The 15,165-nt window shown below is 37.4% G+C and overlaps 1 protein-coding gene across 2 annotated transcripts in view; it reads left to right on the forward strand.

Annotated features, from left to right (window-relative positions):
- LOC126971934 (ADAMTS-like protein 4) overlaps positions 1 to 15,165 on the forward strand; it is a 48,416-nt gene that overhangs the window by 20,760 nt on the left and 12,491 nt on the right. For both annotated transcript variants that reach the window (XM_050818448.1, XM_050818449.1), the window contains exons 3-5: positions 9,041 to 9,224; positions 13,738 to 13,898; positions 14,813 to 15,106. In XM_050818448.1, coding sequence (XP_050674405.1) covers positions 9,041 to 9,224; positions 13,738 to 13,898; positions 14,813 to 15,106 — 639 coding nt within the window. The remainder of the gene's footprint in view (positions 1 to 9,040; positions 9,225 to 13,737; positions 13,899 to 14,812; positions 15,107 to 15,165) is intronic.

Raw genomic sequence — 15,165 nt, forward strand, 5'->3', positions numbered from 1 at the left:
CCACACATGGAGTATTGCTGTCATCTCTGGTCTGGCGCACCCCAGTATCAGCTCGATCCATTTGACCGCGTGCAACGCAGAGCAGCTCGAATTGTCGGGGACTCAGTGCTCTGTGAACGGCTGGATCACTTGGCGTTGCGTAAAGACGTCGCTTCATTGTGTGTCTTCTGCCGCATTTATCACGGGGAGTGTTCCGAAGAGCTGTTTAACCTGATTCCTACCACCGAATTCCACCTTCGCACGACACGCCACAAGTTAGGATATCATCCTCACCATCTGGATGTGTGGCGGTCCTCCACAGTGCGGTTTTCAAGGAGCTTTCTTCCACGTACTACAAAGCTGTGCAATGAGCTTCCTTGTGCGGTGTTTCAGGGACGATACGACATGGGTACCTTCAAAAAAGCGCGTACACCTTCCTTAAAAGCCGGCAACGCTCCTGTGATTCCTCTGGTATTGCAAGAGGTTGTGGGTGACGGTGATCACTTAACAACAGGTGACCCGTACGCTCGTTTGTCCTCCTATTCCATAAAAAAAATACGCCTTCTTATTACAATGTTGTACCGCTCAGTATTACTGGAATGGCAGAACAGAACGTTGAACGGCATCGCTCGTCTTCTTCTTCTTCACACGGGCGGTTTCCGCAACTTAACGTCATATGCGCCTATTTTGCGTGCGAGGCTACTCCAACCAGCCAAGCTCCTCCAAGAAGTCACCCAACTTCTTAACGTTTTGGAAGACTTCTCGAAGAGCGCCTGGTGACCCCTGGTGCTTCGCCCTGTAGTTTGCCACCTCACTGCATTCGAGCAGAACCTGAGCGACTGTTTCTTCTGCTCCCAGGCAGCCTCTGCGTAGAGGGCTGTCTGTGACACCTAAATTAAAAAGATGCCTGTTAAAATTTCCGTGGCCGCACATAATATTAATCTTAGTCGACACCGATTAAGTGGTAAGATTTTCCTGGTAAAACGCAATTCGGCGCAAGGTAAGGCTGCTTTGGCTTGCCTGCACTCCTCAAGGCTATCCCAGTATTGTTGATGTAGTGCTTTCATCTTTTGATTTAAGTGATTCCTGAACCAGATATGTTGCAGAGAAAGGAAAGGCTCTGATTCGACCGGTTGGGTCTCAGAATCCCTTCTAGCCAGTTAGTCTGCCGCCTCGTCGCCCCTGACCCCACTGTGACCTTTGATCCACTGAAGTGTTAAGATGTTGTTTTTGCCAGCCGCCTTATATAATGCTGAGTGGCATTCTAGTATTAGGCTGGAATTGATTACCTTATTTTGAAGGGATTGTAATACCGATTTGCTATCAGAGAGTATTCTAATGGAGAGATCTTGAACCTCTCTGGCTAAGATAGCATTGGCAGCTAGCAGAATCCTCATGCATTCAGCCTGGTATACAGTGTTAAGCTTACCCAAGGACTCGGATATGCTGATATTTCGATCTTCCGAGAAGACTCCCGTACCTGTGCCTAAATACATCTTCGAACCATCTGCGTAGAGGTCGAGCTCATGATGTGTAAGGACACTGTCGTTCCTTTCCTCGAGCTCTATTTTGTATTTTTTGTCAAAAATGAATGTCCGCTCTATTTTATCACTAGCTGCTTCCACAAGTGGCATAGCTGACCATGCTTCTGAAAGTATGCTAAGGTACTTAAGGTACTTTGTCAATTTTCTGTGTTTTCAGGTGTTTTAATATTAGCGCAGCCATTGCCGCTTCTTGATATATGAATAGGTGAAGCGGAGGGATGCTCAGGGCTATTTCCAAGGCGGCGGTAGGAGTTGTTCTCATGCATCCCGTCACCGCACAGCATGCTTGCCTTTGAAATTTTTGTAATTTGGCGATGCAAGTTGTAAGCCTGATCCTGGTCCACCAAACTACACAGCCGTAAGTAAGCATTGGTCTCACCACTGCTGTGTAGAGCCATAAGATGAGCTTTGGTTGGAGACCCCATCGCTTGCCAATCATCTTGCGGCATTGCTATAAGGTGATACTCGCGGTGTTGATTTTGTGTTCCAGGTGGCTGCTCCAGTTCAGAATGCTGTCTAGAATCACACCTAGGTATTTGACCTCTTTTGATACCTGAACTCTTGTATTGAAGATGGTGGGCGGTCTGTGGTTTTCTACCAATCTTTTGTTTTAGAGAAGAGTACTACCTGTGTTTTCTGTGGGTTTATAGAGAGCTTATAGTCTTTACACCATTCTTCGACGAGTCGAAGAGCTGCTTGTAACCTATCACATACCATGCTGGCATTATTGCCCGTGTTTAATATGGTGATGTCATCGGCATACCCAACTGTGTACCCAAAAGTATTGATTGTTCAGTTTGGAGATCAGATCGTTCACTACTAAGTTCCACAGAAGCGGAGAGAGAACACCTCCCTGCGGACAGCCGCGGGCTACAAGGGCGCCTTTTGTGTCTTCCCCTGTTACCCTTATAATTCTATTGCTTAGCATATTAATTATTCGTGTCTGTGTCCACGAAGTGCTATATTGATACTGGTGAAGTTGGTTTTGTCAAAGGTCCCTCTAATCTATGAGCAACCTTGACAGACTAATTTATTTTGTAAGGCATGTTAAATTTTTCGTACTACCTGGTGAAGAGCGGATTCCGTTGATCCACCCTGGCAGTAGGCATGCTGATGCCTGTGTATTAAGTAGCGCATTGTCTCTCAGTTGTCTGTCGCATATTCTCTCTAAAGTCTTGAGGAGAAAAGACGACAGACTGATAGGTCTAAATGATTTAGGATTAGTGTAATTACTCTTACCTTGTTTGGGTATGAAGATGACCCTAACTTCCCGCCAGGCAAGGGGAGTGTATTTAAAGGCCAGACAGGCTTGATAGATCTTATCTCCTCCCCACTGTAGCAGTGCAGGAAAGACGCCATCTGTGCCCGCTGATTTGAAAGGAAAAGCTGTGCACCACCCATTTCACCTTGTTGTAGGTGACCAGCAGTTTTCTGTAACCAAGTTGTTAGCTATCGTCCAATTGGGTTCTCGTATTATTTTACAGTCTGGAAAGTGTGTTTGTAGCAGTACCGTGTTAGTCTCCTCCTGGCTCAGGGTCATTGTACCATCGGCTTTCCTCAGATTTCCGACAACGCAAGGACCCTGTTTGGCCAGTACCTTCCTAATGCGGTTTCCTTGTGGAGTGGAATTAATGTCTTCACAGTATTTTCTCCATTCTAAATCTACTTCCAAAATCTAATGCGTTTTTTATATAGACTTTTGTTCTCCTGGTAGGCATCCCAGTCTACATCAGCACCTGTATTCATTGCTCTATTGATGGCTTTCATTATTTTTGTTCGTAGATTTTTAAGTTCTGTGCCCCACCAGCCCTTGGATATGACCCCAGTAACCGGAGTTACTAGAGGACAGGCTTTATAGAAGCAGTTTATTATGGTGTTGTTTAAGTTGCTTACCTGTTGATGCATTGTTTCTATGCTGTCTAACCTAGTGGTAGGCGGGTGTTTTCCCAGCTCTAGTTCTACTAGAGATCCGTAGATCCTCTGGTCAGTCTTCTTCGGGTACCTTTTTGGTTGTTCGGGGTTACTGGTTATTTTTAAATCGTAGCGAAACTGTGAGATCTGTGTGATTACCTGTGATCAGAGCATGATGCCTCCGCTGAGACATGCCTACCCACTATTAGATCAGCAGCTAGTTGCCAGTGTCAAGTCAATTATTGTTCGGCACCACCCACAAATGTGGGCATTGCAACAACAGTCCCGTAATTTCGCTACTTACGACGGACGCTCAAATCAAACAAAAAAGGCCGGCAACGCTCCTGTGATCCCTCTGGTGTTGCAAGAGATTGTGGGCCTGCCGTGATCACTTAACACCAGGTGACCCCTACGCTCGTTTGTCCTCCTATTCCATAAAAAAAAAACAAAATAATGTACAAGTAATGCATATTAATAATTAGCATAAATGATTGCAAAAATGCATAACATTTTAATCTATTTTCATTCGAAATGTTATTTAAAAAACATTAGTGTTGTCAGATAAAATACTTTAGTATTACATGAGATATACAAATGGAATTTGTATCCGTATAATTAATGTGTTAATGTAATTACGATTCCATAATATTTTCATATTATGAAGTTATATTTTATCATAAACTTAAAAAAAAAAACAACCTGTTTATATTCTAAATAATATAATTAAATAGTAACAAAGTAAAAACTGTACATTGAATATTTTAAAAGAATACTAGCGATGTGTTCTATAAAAGTACTTTATAATATTTTTGTCTGTTTGTCCGTTTGTTTATTTGTCTGTTTTCTGTATTTCCGGACAAAACCCAAAAGCTTTTTTTTCATATATGAGAGGAGGCTTACGGGCAAGAGACTCACGGGATCAGAGTGGTGAGACAACCACCCATGGACATCCGCATCATCAGGTGTCAAGAGATGCGTTGCTGGCCTTTAAGGTCTCTAAGTCGTATCTGTTCGAGAAAACCGTAGCCGGTAATCGATTTACAAAGTGGCTGTGCGAGGCAAGAACTTTGCAAAACGCGTGGTTGTCGAATACGAGACGTCAACGTGATGCGGGTGGTATTTAGCATTTTAACATAATGTCCGGTGATGGAATTCGGCCGCTGGCATCAAAAGCCGAACAGCTCCTCTGAGCACTCAATATAATTATTTTACACGAATATATTTAGATTAGGAAGAGGTTGGGATAGCAAATAGGCTATAAATTGTCTGGCTAGATTTTTGCTTTTTGCGGATGACGTCACGGGCAGCACCTAGTAATATAATATAATAAAGTGCCTTATGTGACCTGAGTGAATTGATAATTTTTATTTTGTTTAATAATTTTGATTTAATATTTTAATTCCTGCCAAATGACAAATGCTTGAGGGTCACAAAAGTTCAGTCCTTTTTCCCCATCCCAAATGTGCCCAATGTGCCTAAAAATTCTTCATTGCAATAAATCTCTTAATCAAATCATTTATTTAACGCTTAATTAGATAATTTGTATAAATGCCTCTGTTTCCTCCCGCTTCGATCATTAATTTTGTTCACATTAGCAAAATTAATGTTCACACTTAACGATATAAATTCCAACATAGCAGCTATTAAGATTTAAATAAGAATTCGGTCATTGCCATTTGATAATTAATAACTTTATTAACATGCTAAATCCAAAACAAGATGTTTTTAAATGAATGTCTATATTTCATATACAGGGTGGCTTATTGAGATGGGCGGTGATGGCCAAGCCCGAAATTACGAGATTTAGAGAAAAGTCGTGAAAGGATCGCCCTCGATTTATAAGAAAACAATAAGTGTATATTTAGTTTTTTGAAATTTCTTGAACTTGTGACAGAAATCGACCCAAATGATTTTTTCAAATCAATTACAACCTGTATTATTGGACCAATGAACTCTGTTGCTGATAAGGATCAATCTTTCCAATGAAATGTATTACTAAAAATTAAAGGAAATACCAATTTTTTTTTTGTTTTATTATTTATACACGGAAGAAAACTCACCTCCTATTCAAACTAAGGTCATTAGAGAGACGTATAAACTTATGCATTGGAATCAAAGGAAATAATTGCAACTTATTAGTTAGGTAAAAGTGAGATATGAAAAAAAAAATAGATTTTTTTTTCCAATTCCTTTCATTTTTAGTATAACATATCTTTGCAAAGATTGATCCTTATCAACAACAGAGTCTATTGGTTCAATAATACAGAATAAAATTTATTTTTGAAAAATCATTCGGGTCGATTTCCGTCAAAAGTTCAAGAAATTTTTAAAAACTAAATATGCAGTTATGGGTTTCTTATAAATCGCGAGCATGACTCCTTTCACGACTTTTCTCTTCAAGACAAGTCTCGTAGTCTCCAACTTGGCCATCACCACAAAATAAAGACGTTTCTTTATTTTTATATAAATAAACTATATATACCAGTGGGAGGTTCCTTTGCACAGGATGCCGGCTAGATTATGGGTACCACAACGGCGCCTATTTCTGCCGTGAAGCAGTAATGTGTAAGCATTACTGTGCTTCGGTCTGAAGGGCGCCGTAGCTAGTGAAATTACTGGGCAAATGAGACTGAACATCTTATGTCTCAAGGTGACGAGCGCAATTGTAGTGCCGCTCAGAATTTTTGAGTTTTTCAAGAATCCTGAGCGGCACTGCATTGTAATGGGCAGGGCGTATCAATTAGCATCAGCTGAACGTCCTGCTCGTCTCGTCCCTTATTATCATAAAAAAAATATATACAGGGTGGTTTTTTGAGAAGGGTGCACAGATTGCACAATAAAATGAGCACAGAGCTTTATATTCCAGTAAGTGTCTTATTCGTAATGGAGTGTATTTTATCTCTTTTATGCACAGTTATGAAGACAGTGACAAAAGATTTGTGATTTTAATTACATCACGGATAACGTATTGAGACACGTTCTGGAATACAGAACTTAAACCGCTCTTCGAAATATAAATAATTTGTTATTAAAAATTATAAGTTCAAGAATCGTAACTTGAATTACAACTAATTAAAATGTAAAGTATTGTACATCGGTGTACTGTGTTGTATATCTTACGTGTAAGAATCTTTTGTTATTTATTTCAATGCGATGTTTTGAAACTCCTCCAATCAGTGTCATGTATCGCGGTGTGTTCAGATGATTCTAAATTCCTGTGAACAATGACTACGCCGTGCCAAGTGATAGAAGGCCGTTATCGTACACTATGATGATCCATTGTGTATCAAACATGCCACTGTTCTTTTGATTATTAACAAAAACTTGTAAATCTTTTATAATATTACGTAACACTATAAGGTATTTATATTTTTAGTATGTATTGCTGTTACTAATTCTCTGTGTGTTTATACAGCTCAAGCTGTTATTACATTTAAAAATATTCATAAAGCCTGCTGAAAATTATGGCCGTAATACTTATGAAGAAAAGGTATCAATGTATAAATCCTACCGATTGCGAAGAGAGTAACGCGGGGCGAACTCGCGAATTATGTAATAAATTGTGATTTGAATAAAATATGTTGAATGATTTGCTTTTCTTTGAAATGGTTTTTAACTTTATTTTTCTCATTTCCATGTAATAGTAATAGTTATAGTATTTAAACTATTAGTAACTATTAGTATTAGCATTTAAAAATTTCCACTAATAGTATTTAAACAAGTTATTTTGGAGGCTTTAAAGTAGCGATGTGTAAGCAGCTTACAGTAAGCTGGTGGTCCATGCGTGTCATAGAGGTTAAATCATATTCCCCGTCAGGTCCAGGAAGACACTTCAAAACTAGCCAACCAAAAATATCGTATGCGATGCAAGTAATAATTCCTGAAGTCACTCAGTTAATATAACAAGGTTCCATCACTGTTTTTAAGCGCAGGGATGCTACTACTAAGAAAAATTTTAAATCACTGAAGCCCAAGCAAGTGCACTACAATGAATTTGGTGTTTAAGGAATTCGTTTTATATTCAAGTAAATCTAAAAGTAACATCATCTAAGTTATTATTCCATTTATTCTACTTCAAAGGGGGGTGTTCAAAATGGCTGACTTGAAAGCGTCGCCTGCTTCTTCACCGGACTTGAACCTTTGACCACGAAGACTTTTCTTAATTTTAGAAAATGTAAAGAAATCGTTATGGCTTAGGTCAGGACAGTTTAGAGGATGGTCAAGAATTTCTATTTTTTCCTGCTTCAAATACTCAATCGTTTGGCGAGCGCTGTAAGATCTTGCGTTGTCGTGGTGCAGGATGATGCGTCGCTTTAAGTTATATTTTCGAAGTTGGGCGATGACGTGTGGTAAACAAGCTGTGGTATACCACTCTGCATTAACCGTTTTACGATCTTCAAGTGCAAAAGTCGCAACATGGCCGGTTTTTCCAACGAACGTGGCCACCATCTTCTTTGAAGTGCTTCGAGAACGAAAAACTTTAATCGGCCTTGGCTCGTCTTGAAAGACCCAGATTGTAGATATTTGTTTGGAATTAGGATTGTATACATAGATCTAAGATTCGTCACCACTGATGATGTCGTACACGTGATTTGACTCGGTAGAACCTTTGCAGAGTTTTCTTACGCCATCTGACGCGGGCCGCCTTGTGATCGTCAGAAAGCAGATGCGGTATCCACGACTAGCTTTCTCACACCAAGCGCTTAATGCTAGATGCCTAATAGAGTCTCTATCTCTCGATACGTCACATGACGATCTTCGAGGATTAGTTGTCACATAGCAATGATGTTATCTTCAGAGAAGTCGGATTTTGGGCGTCCTTCGCTAGATTTATCACTAACACTAGTATGTTCACGCTGGAATTCTAAATACCAGCCTTCGACATTCCGCAGACATAGGGCTTCATCACTGAATACAGATGTTAGCTCTTCAAAACACTGAAGCCGTATCAGGCCTCTTCTAAAGTTGTAGAAAATTATTGCACGAACATTTTCCTTATAAAGATTCATTTTCGTACGTAACCTGACAGATTCCAATCGATGCTGTGACTAAACAATAGCATTAATCCTAATACTTTCAACTGTTTTGAGATTCAAAATTTAAACACATTCGAATATAGAACAGTTCCAAATTAAAAATTGCCGGGAAATATGAAAACGACAGAACTTAAAAGGCATGCCTAGTATTGTTAAAAATTTTACAGCAACCTAAACTCGTTGCAAATAAATTTTCCCAAGAGAAAAACACACCATATCTTGTTCACGTATATTTATAGCAGCTGCGAGGGTCTGGTACCAGCTGTAGCTGCCGTGAAGTAGTAATGTGCAACGATTATTGTGCTTTGACTTGAATTAGAAGAAGTAGCTGTTGCTAATGAGACTTAACACATTATGTTTTAATTAACTTGACGAGCGTTATGAGCCCGTTACCGTTCTAAATGTTGCGTTCAATCGAGAACCCGTAGCGAAGCTAGCTCGACATAACTAATTAAAATAGAGTCTAATTTACAATTTATTTTCACTATGATAAAATAATAATGTAACCATTTTGGTTTAATGACCAGTACTCTTAACAAACATTGTCTTCAACACGAGTCACTGTTGCAGGGTGTGGGCAGAGCATCAGTTCTCTCGCGGGCAGGTAGCCAGGAGGTTCGCTGTGGCAGACGGCTGGTGTCAGGTCTATTCTCACGCCCCAGTCTACCGCTGGGCTACTCCTACATTACGAGCGTGCCTCGGGGCGCGTGTCGACTCAACGTGTCGGAGATCGTGCCGGGAGATAATTATATAGGTGAGAGCCACCACCAATTAATAAACGTCCCTGATCTTAACACTATCAGACAACGTTTTAATAAGTTTAATAATAATATATCTTTCCGTCCATGTGCTTTTTATACAATTCTCAATTTTTTGGAAATCGACAAGTGTTTCGCCTCTGCAAGAGGCATCCTCAGGAGATGTTGACTCATGTACGGGTGAAACAAGTGTCGAATTGGTTAAAGTCAATTCTTAGCGGAAATTACAGTCAAGAACACTCATATAATTTGGATAATTATGATCTCCGCAAAATAATGACTGATTCAATAAATTTTGTAACAAACGACATTATAACACAAAACATTTGAATTTTAATTATTAGGTCCTCGTAGAACACGCGTAGTTAACCCGCTTCACGCTTACAAAATGAAATACTGTATGAATATAATTGATTAATGATATTTAATGTCGCTAAGCCGCTTCTTCGTAAGATTTTTATTTTGATACACACATTAAAATTTAAGGGCCTGCATAGACTAATCAAAAATAATAAGACGGATACTTGAAGAAAGTGAGGTAATAAGTAAGTCAATTTGGTCATAGGAAGCCAGCCGTTAGCAAGCAAGAGAGTTTTTTAATGAGCCATTGAAAGTTATCATTTATTATAATAAATTAAAATTTTACTTAAGTTTATAGGGAAACTTTTAAATATCTGTATTAAAATGAATATTCGATATTTAATAAAAAAATGACACTTATAGCTGCGCATTTTCCATGATAAATATGAATATATGTTATCGAGTCCTTGAATCCGAAGTCCGAATCCTGGCTAATAATTTAAAATCAGTGCAGCAATCTTTGAGCGTTGAGTTGACAGTCTATTCATTACAATTAAAAATACATATGAACATACAATTTAACAACTTGCTATTTCTGTCTCCATCATATATCTGAGTAATGACTAATGAATACTTCGTCGTTCATTAGCTAGTAAATGGTTTACCATTGATGCCATTTGGCATCATGACACAACATGGCAAACAAATGAGAAGTGTAAAGTGTCCAGTTTTGAACAGTTCTTGAATGTAAAGCTATTAATATCTGTTTCCAATTCATCTGTACGTTGTACATCAACATGAATTTCCAAGGCTTTTACATATTTTTTTTTAATATAAGAGGAGACAAGCCTACACCTTCCTTAAAGGCCGGCAATACTTCTGTGATTCCTCTGGTGTTAAAAGAGAATGTGGGCGGCGGTGACCCGTACGCTTGTTTTTCTTCCTTTTCCATAAAAACAAAAAGGCCAGAGGCTCACGCGATGGAATATGGTGAGGCAACCGCTCATAGACTACAACATCTCTTATCTCAGTTACCCTCATGACAACATGAGTCCTGTGACTTGTTAACCATCACCAGAAGGGTACAGCAGTCTTACCTAAAGAGTTGCTTCCCTCTCCATCTACGCTAGAATTTCTAGGATACCAGATTAAGTGAGATAGAAAGAAATAAACTTGTATTAAATTAAAAAATTGTGTTTGACAAATAGCAACCGACTTCAAAAACACTATTCCAAAACAATAGATATAATATACACTAAAAAGTATTAAAATAATTGCGCATTTAACTTATAGCACCTTCTTATTTAAATTTTATATTAAGTTCGGATACATCATATTGGATATCTTAAGCTTATCTAAGGCTGAAGTCATAAAGAGCGTACTTAGACTTTATTAACAGACTATACTAACGTAAAACTTAGCTCGATGTAATAAACGGGAACTTGACTTTTGCATTGGGCTGTCTTAGCTAAAGCTCAGTATACGTACGTCACACTAAAAGTTTTTAAAAAACAAACAACATTATTACCAAAATATTATGTTTATTACTTTTCAAAATACTCTCGTTTACATTTTAAACATATTTTCATGCGTTCAAACCATATTTTAAAACAGGAGGACCGACCACAGATCTGAAGGCATGTTTTCTACGTGGTGATTGAACGCTATCACTGCCTCTTCGGAATTGGTAAAAGTGAAATCTCATCATGATTTTGGGGAAAATACAGAAATCACAGCGTGCTAGGTCGGGACTATGTGCAGGATGGGTGACTAGTTGTACTTTTTTGGAATCTAAAAAAGGTTTAGTTTTGTTGGCCGTGTGTGAAGAAGCGTTGTGATGATGTAGGAGAACGTGGCTTCCTGGTCGTCTTTCGCGAACATTTTTTAACACCCTGGGTAAACAAATGGTAGAATACCACTCGGCATTAACACTCTTTTGATCTTCAAGTGGAATTGTGCAGATGGGGCTGAGACAAAAAATGCGATAATTTTTTTACCAACCTTTCTCGCCGGCCTCACTTTTTATGGCCTGTTCTTATTTTCAAACACCACTACACAATAAATCCACGTTTCGTCTTTGCATTTGAATTTGAATGGTCGTACTTCATTAGCATCTGTGAGCACCATTAGACGCGGGCCCGCTTCTGCTCAACTCTTTTGTACCTTACAATTGTCAAATATATCTTCCCGTAACATTGAAACCACCCACAAGATTTATATTATGAATGGATTAGTTCACCTTCAAGTTTATCAATTGTTTAAAATCAATTACGTGCTCTCATAGACAACGCGGTTGTGTGGAATATGTCAGCGAATCAGATAATGTGTTTTTGATGCATAAATAAATGAGATTATTTCTTATTTGTGATTTCCGCTGGTTGTTTTAGAGTTATTGCAATTTATTACAGTAAATGTTTCGCACGAAATATTTTATATCGGCGATAATAGCCTTAGGGCTATTAGTAGTTATTAGTAACTTATTTATTACATGGCCTATTTACATAATATTGCATGAAACTTACTAATTTTAATGGAAAATATTGAATATATTGAATCTGAATGACTATTTTTAACCGACTCCAAAAAGGAGGAGGTTATCAATTCGATCGGTATTTTTTTTATATATGTACACCGATTACTCTGAGATTTATGATCCGATTTACGTAATTTTAGTTCGATGCAGAATAAATTAAAAAAAACCGACTTCAAAAACTGAAAAGTATCGAAAAACTAAAAATTTAATTTAATACACCTTTACCTGTAATATTAATAAAATACTATTATTTGTATGTGCTACATATTGATAGCTTTGAAGTCGGTGCCAATACAAATGTAAGGGTAAGTAAGCCACGCGTGATTTTGAGCGGCATATCTTCGTTGAGAACAAAACAACCCAAGCGGACAGACATGTGTGGCCAGACAACGTTAATAATTACAGTAAGTAAGCTGTTTATAATATTAAGTTTTATTTTGTTTAGGGCTTGGCATCGACTTAAAACCTATCAATAGGTGGCACATATAAATAATAGCATTTTATTAATATTAAAGGTAAAGGTGTATTAAAATATATTTTTTAGTAATTTGATACTTTTCAGTTTTTGAAGTCGGTTTTTTTAAACGTAGTTTTTTTTATAAGGTTTAAAAATGAATCTTTATATTTAAATATTATTACAACAATAGAGGTGAAATTCATATTAAATAGTTCCTCATCCCTATTTACATAAAAGATCTTCCTAACCTTATAGAAAAAAAAACATAAGGTAGTATTCTTTGCGGATGACACTTCACCCATGATGTTTAGAATGAAAAGAAACCAAATTATGTATGAAAAAGTAAAGATATTCTATCAGACAACGAGAAAACTAAAAATATAAAATTTACCGTACCAAATGACAAAAATCTTGATAATAGACTCTGGATTCCAAATTACAATGGGAACCCCATATTGAAGGATTGGCTAATAGACTTAGTTCTGCAGCATATGCGATTAAAAAGATTAGACAATTAACTGACACAGGTTATTTTAGTAATTTTCATAGTACTATTGTTTAATACTATGGGGCAATGCTGCCGATTTTAATGCCATATTTGTACTGCAGAAGAGGGCTATTCACGCTATTTATAACCTAGGTCCTAAAGAATCACTGTGATTAAAATTTAAGGATATAAACATCTTGACTGTTGCCTCTCATTAGATTCTTAAACAATGTTATGTATGTACAATAGCACATTGAGGAATTTGCTAGAAACTGTCATGGCTTATAATGCCTACTACTCGGCTAATTCGAGTTAATAATTATTTTGTGGGTCATTGTACTCGTTTTTACAAAAAGATCCCAGAAAATGTTCAAAACAAATGTATTACCAAATTGAAAAGAATTGTTAAAAAACGTTTGTGTGCTAAAGGTTACAATAACATAATTGACTTTCTTAATGATACCACAGGTTCGGATTGGTGCGACCACCGTCAGTATATACAATATTTAAAACCTTAAACTATTACCTTAATAAAATATACTTTATACATATAAAGACTATATTTACCTGTGTACAACAAAATAAGCAAAATATAAGCAACTGCTCAGAAAATAATTTGCATTTTATACTGTGTATAAAGTTATTATAATACGCCGTTTAGAAGAACAGTTAACTATGCATAATATAACCGAACACTTAGACTTCAAGTTAACCTATTCCTCGTTGTTGTAGCTTTGAAAATAACAAATGGCTCCTACATTATGAATGGAGAATTTGCGGTGAGCGCACCGGGTACTTACGAAGCGGCGGGCGCAAGATTTATATACACCAGGACGTTGGGACAGGATTCTGTGTTTGCTCTTGGTCCTATACTCAACCCAGTTGATATAATGGTAAGGAAATTAGTTTATGCAGGTAATTAATATCTAAGTTAACGGGAATGCCGTATAAACTTATGACAGCCTTGTTATTAAACTTACGTGACATTCGTTACAATATTATACAGATAGCATTTATAGACAGTCTTCATTGGCAAATTTTTATGGAACTAGAGAACAAAAACTAATGCGACCACCGCTGCCCATAATAGCATGGAACATCAGATTAGATACGTCCTTTGTTCAAGGTATCCATTTTGCATTGTTCTGTAAACACCGCGCAAGGAAGCTCATCTAAAGTTCGGTTGTAAGTAAGATAGTTTATTGAAATAAGCTATGGAGGAACGTAATACATCTAGATAGGGTAGGTGATATTTGAGTTTATGGCATGTTTCATTCAGTGGCAAGAATAAGGCCAATAGTTCGACATCAGGACACGATTACAAAGAGATATAATTGTGAGATATTTGGCAGTATCTACAGCTTTGCAAATAAGTGGTATATAAATTTTGTGACCAATAAAGTTATTTAAACAATTTGAATAAAGACTTTTCTACTTTATTCTGAAGACTGGCTTCTAGTATTTTCTTTCATAAGTTTCAAATTTTGGAAAGAATTTCCATCTGCATTTTTATAGGTCTTTATGCGAGGACATTCATACTAACTCTTAAAGATCCGCATTGGTTATGTGACTGATCTGAAATCAAAAGTGAAAATCTTAATTTGAGGGTTAATGTGAAATTGGCAAATTAAAGCAAATACGTAGTTAGAACTCTTACACTACTTATTAACATGAAAATTACGTTATCAATAGTAGAAGTATAGTCAAACGGATAGAGCTCTAAACAGAATTGCGATGCTACGAACACTAGCTGATAAATAACTCCTTCTATCGCTTATAAAATGTTCAATACCTAAATCATTTTTAGATATTATACACGCAACCCAACCCAATTATAAAATATGAATACTATACTGATGCAATGCCAGGAGAAGTTGATATTGAATCTGTAACCAGTCTACCGGAATCTACAGCATCTCCCAAACATATACGGCGACATCATGGGATGGAAAGTCACTTGAGAGTAGATAGATATCCCGATGTTGCTCGGCTTGCAAAAGAGAAGGAAAACGTTATAGAAGGAATTGGAGGGACGCGGAAGTTTGTTTGGAAAATTCTGTCTTACACCCAGTGTTCAAGAAGTTGTGGAGGAGGATTCCAAGTAAGTATCAGATATTTAGTAAGCTGTTGGCTGGTTTTAATGTAAGTTGACAGAGCTAA

The sequence above is a fragment of the Leptidea sinapis genome, chromosome 25 (assembly GCF_905404315.1).
Source record: "Leptidea sinapis chromosome 25, ilLepSina1.1, whole genome shotgun sequence".
Classification (NCBI taxonomy): Eukaryota; Metazoa; Arthropoda; class Insecta; order Lepidoptera; family Pieridae; genus Leptidea; species Leptidea sinapis.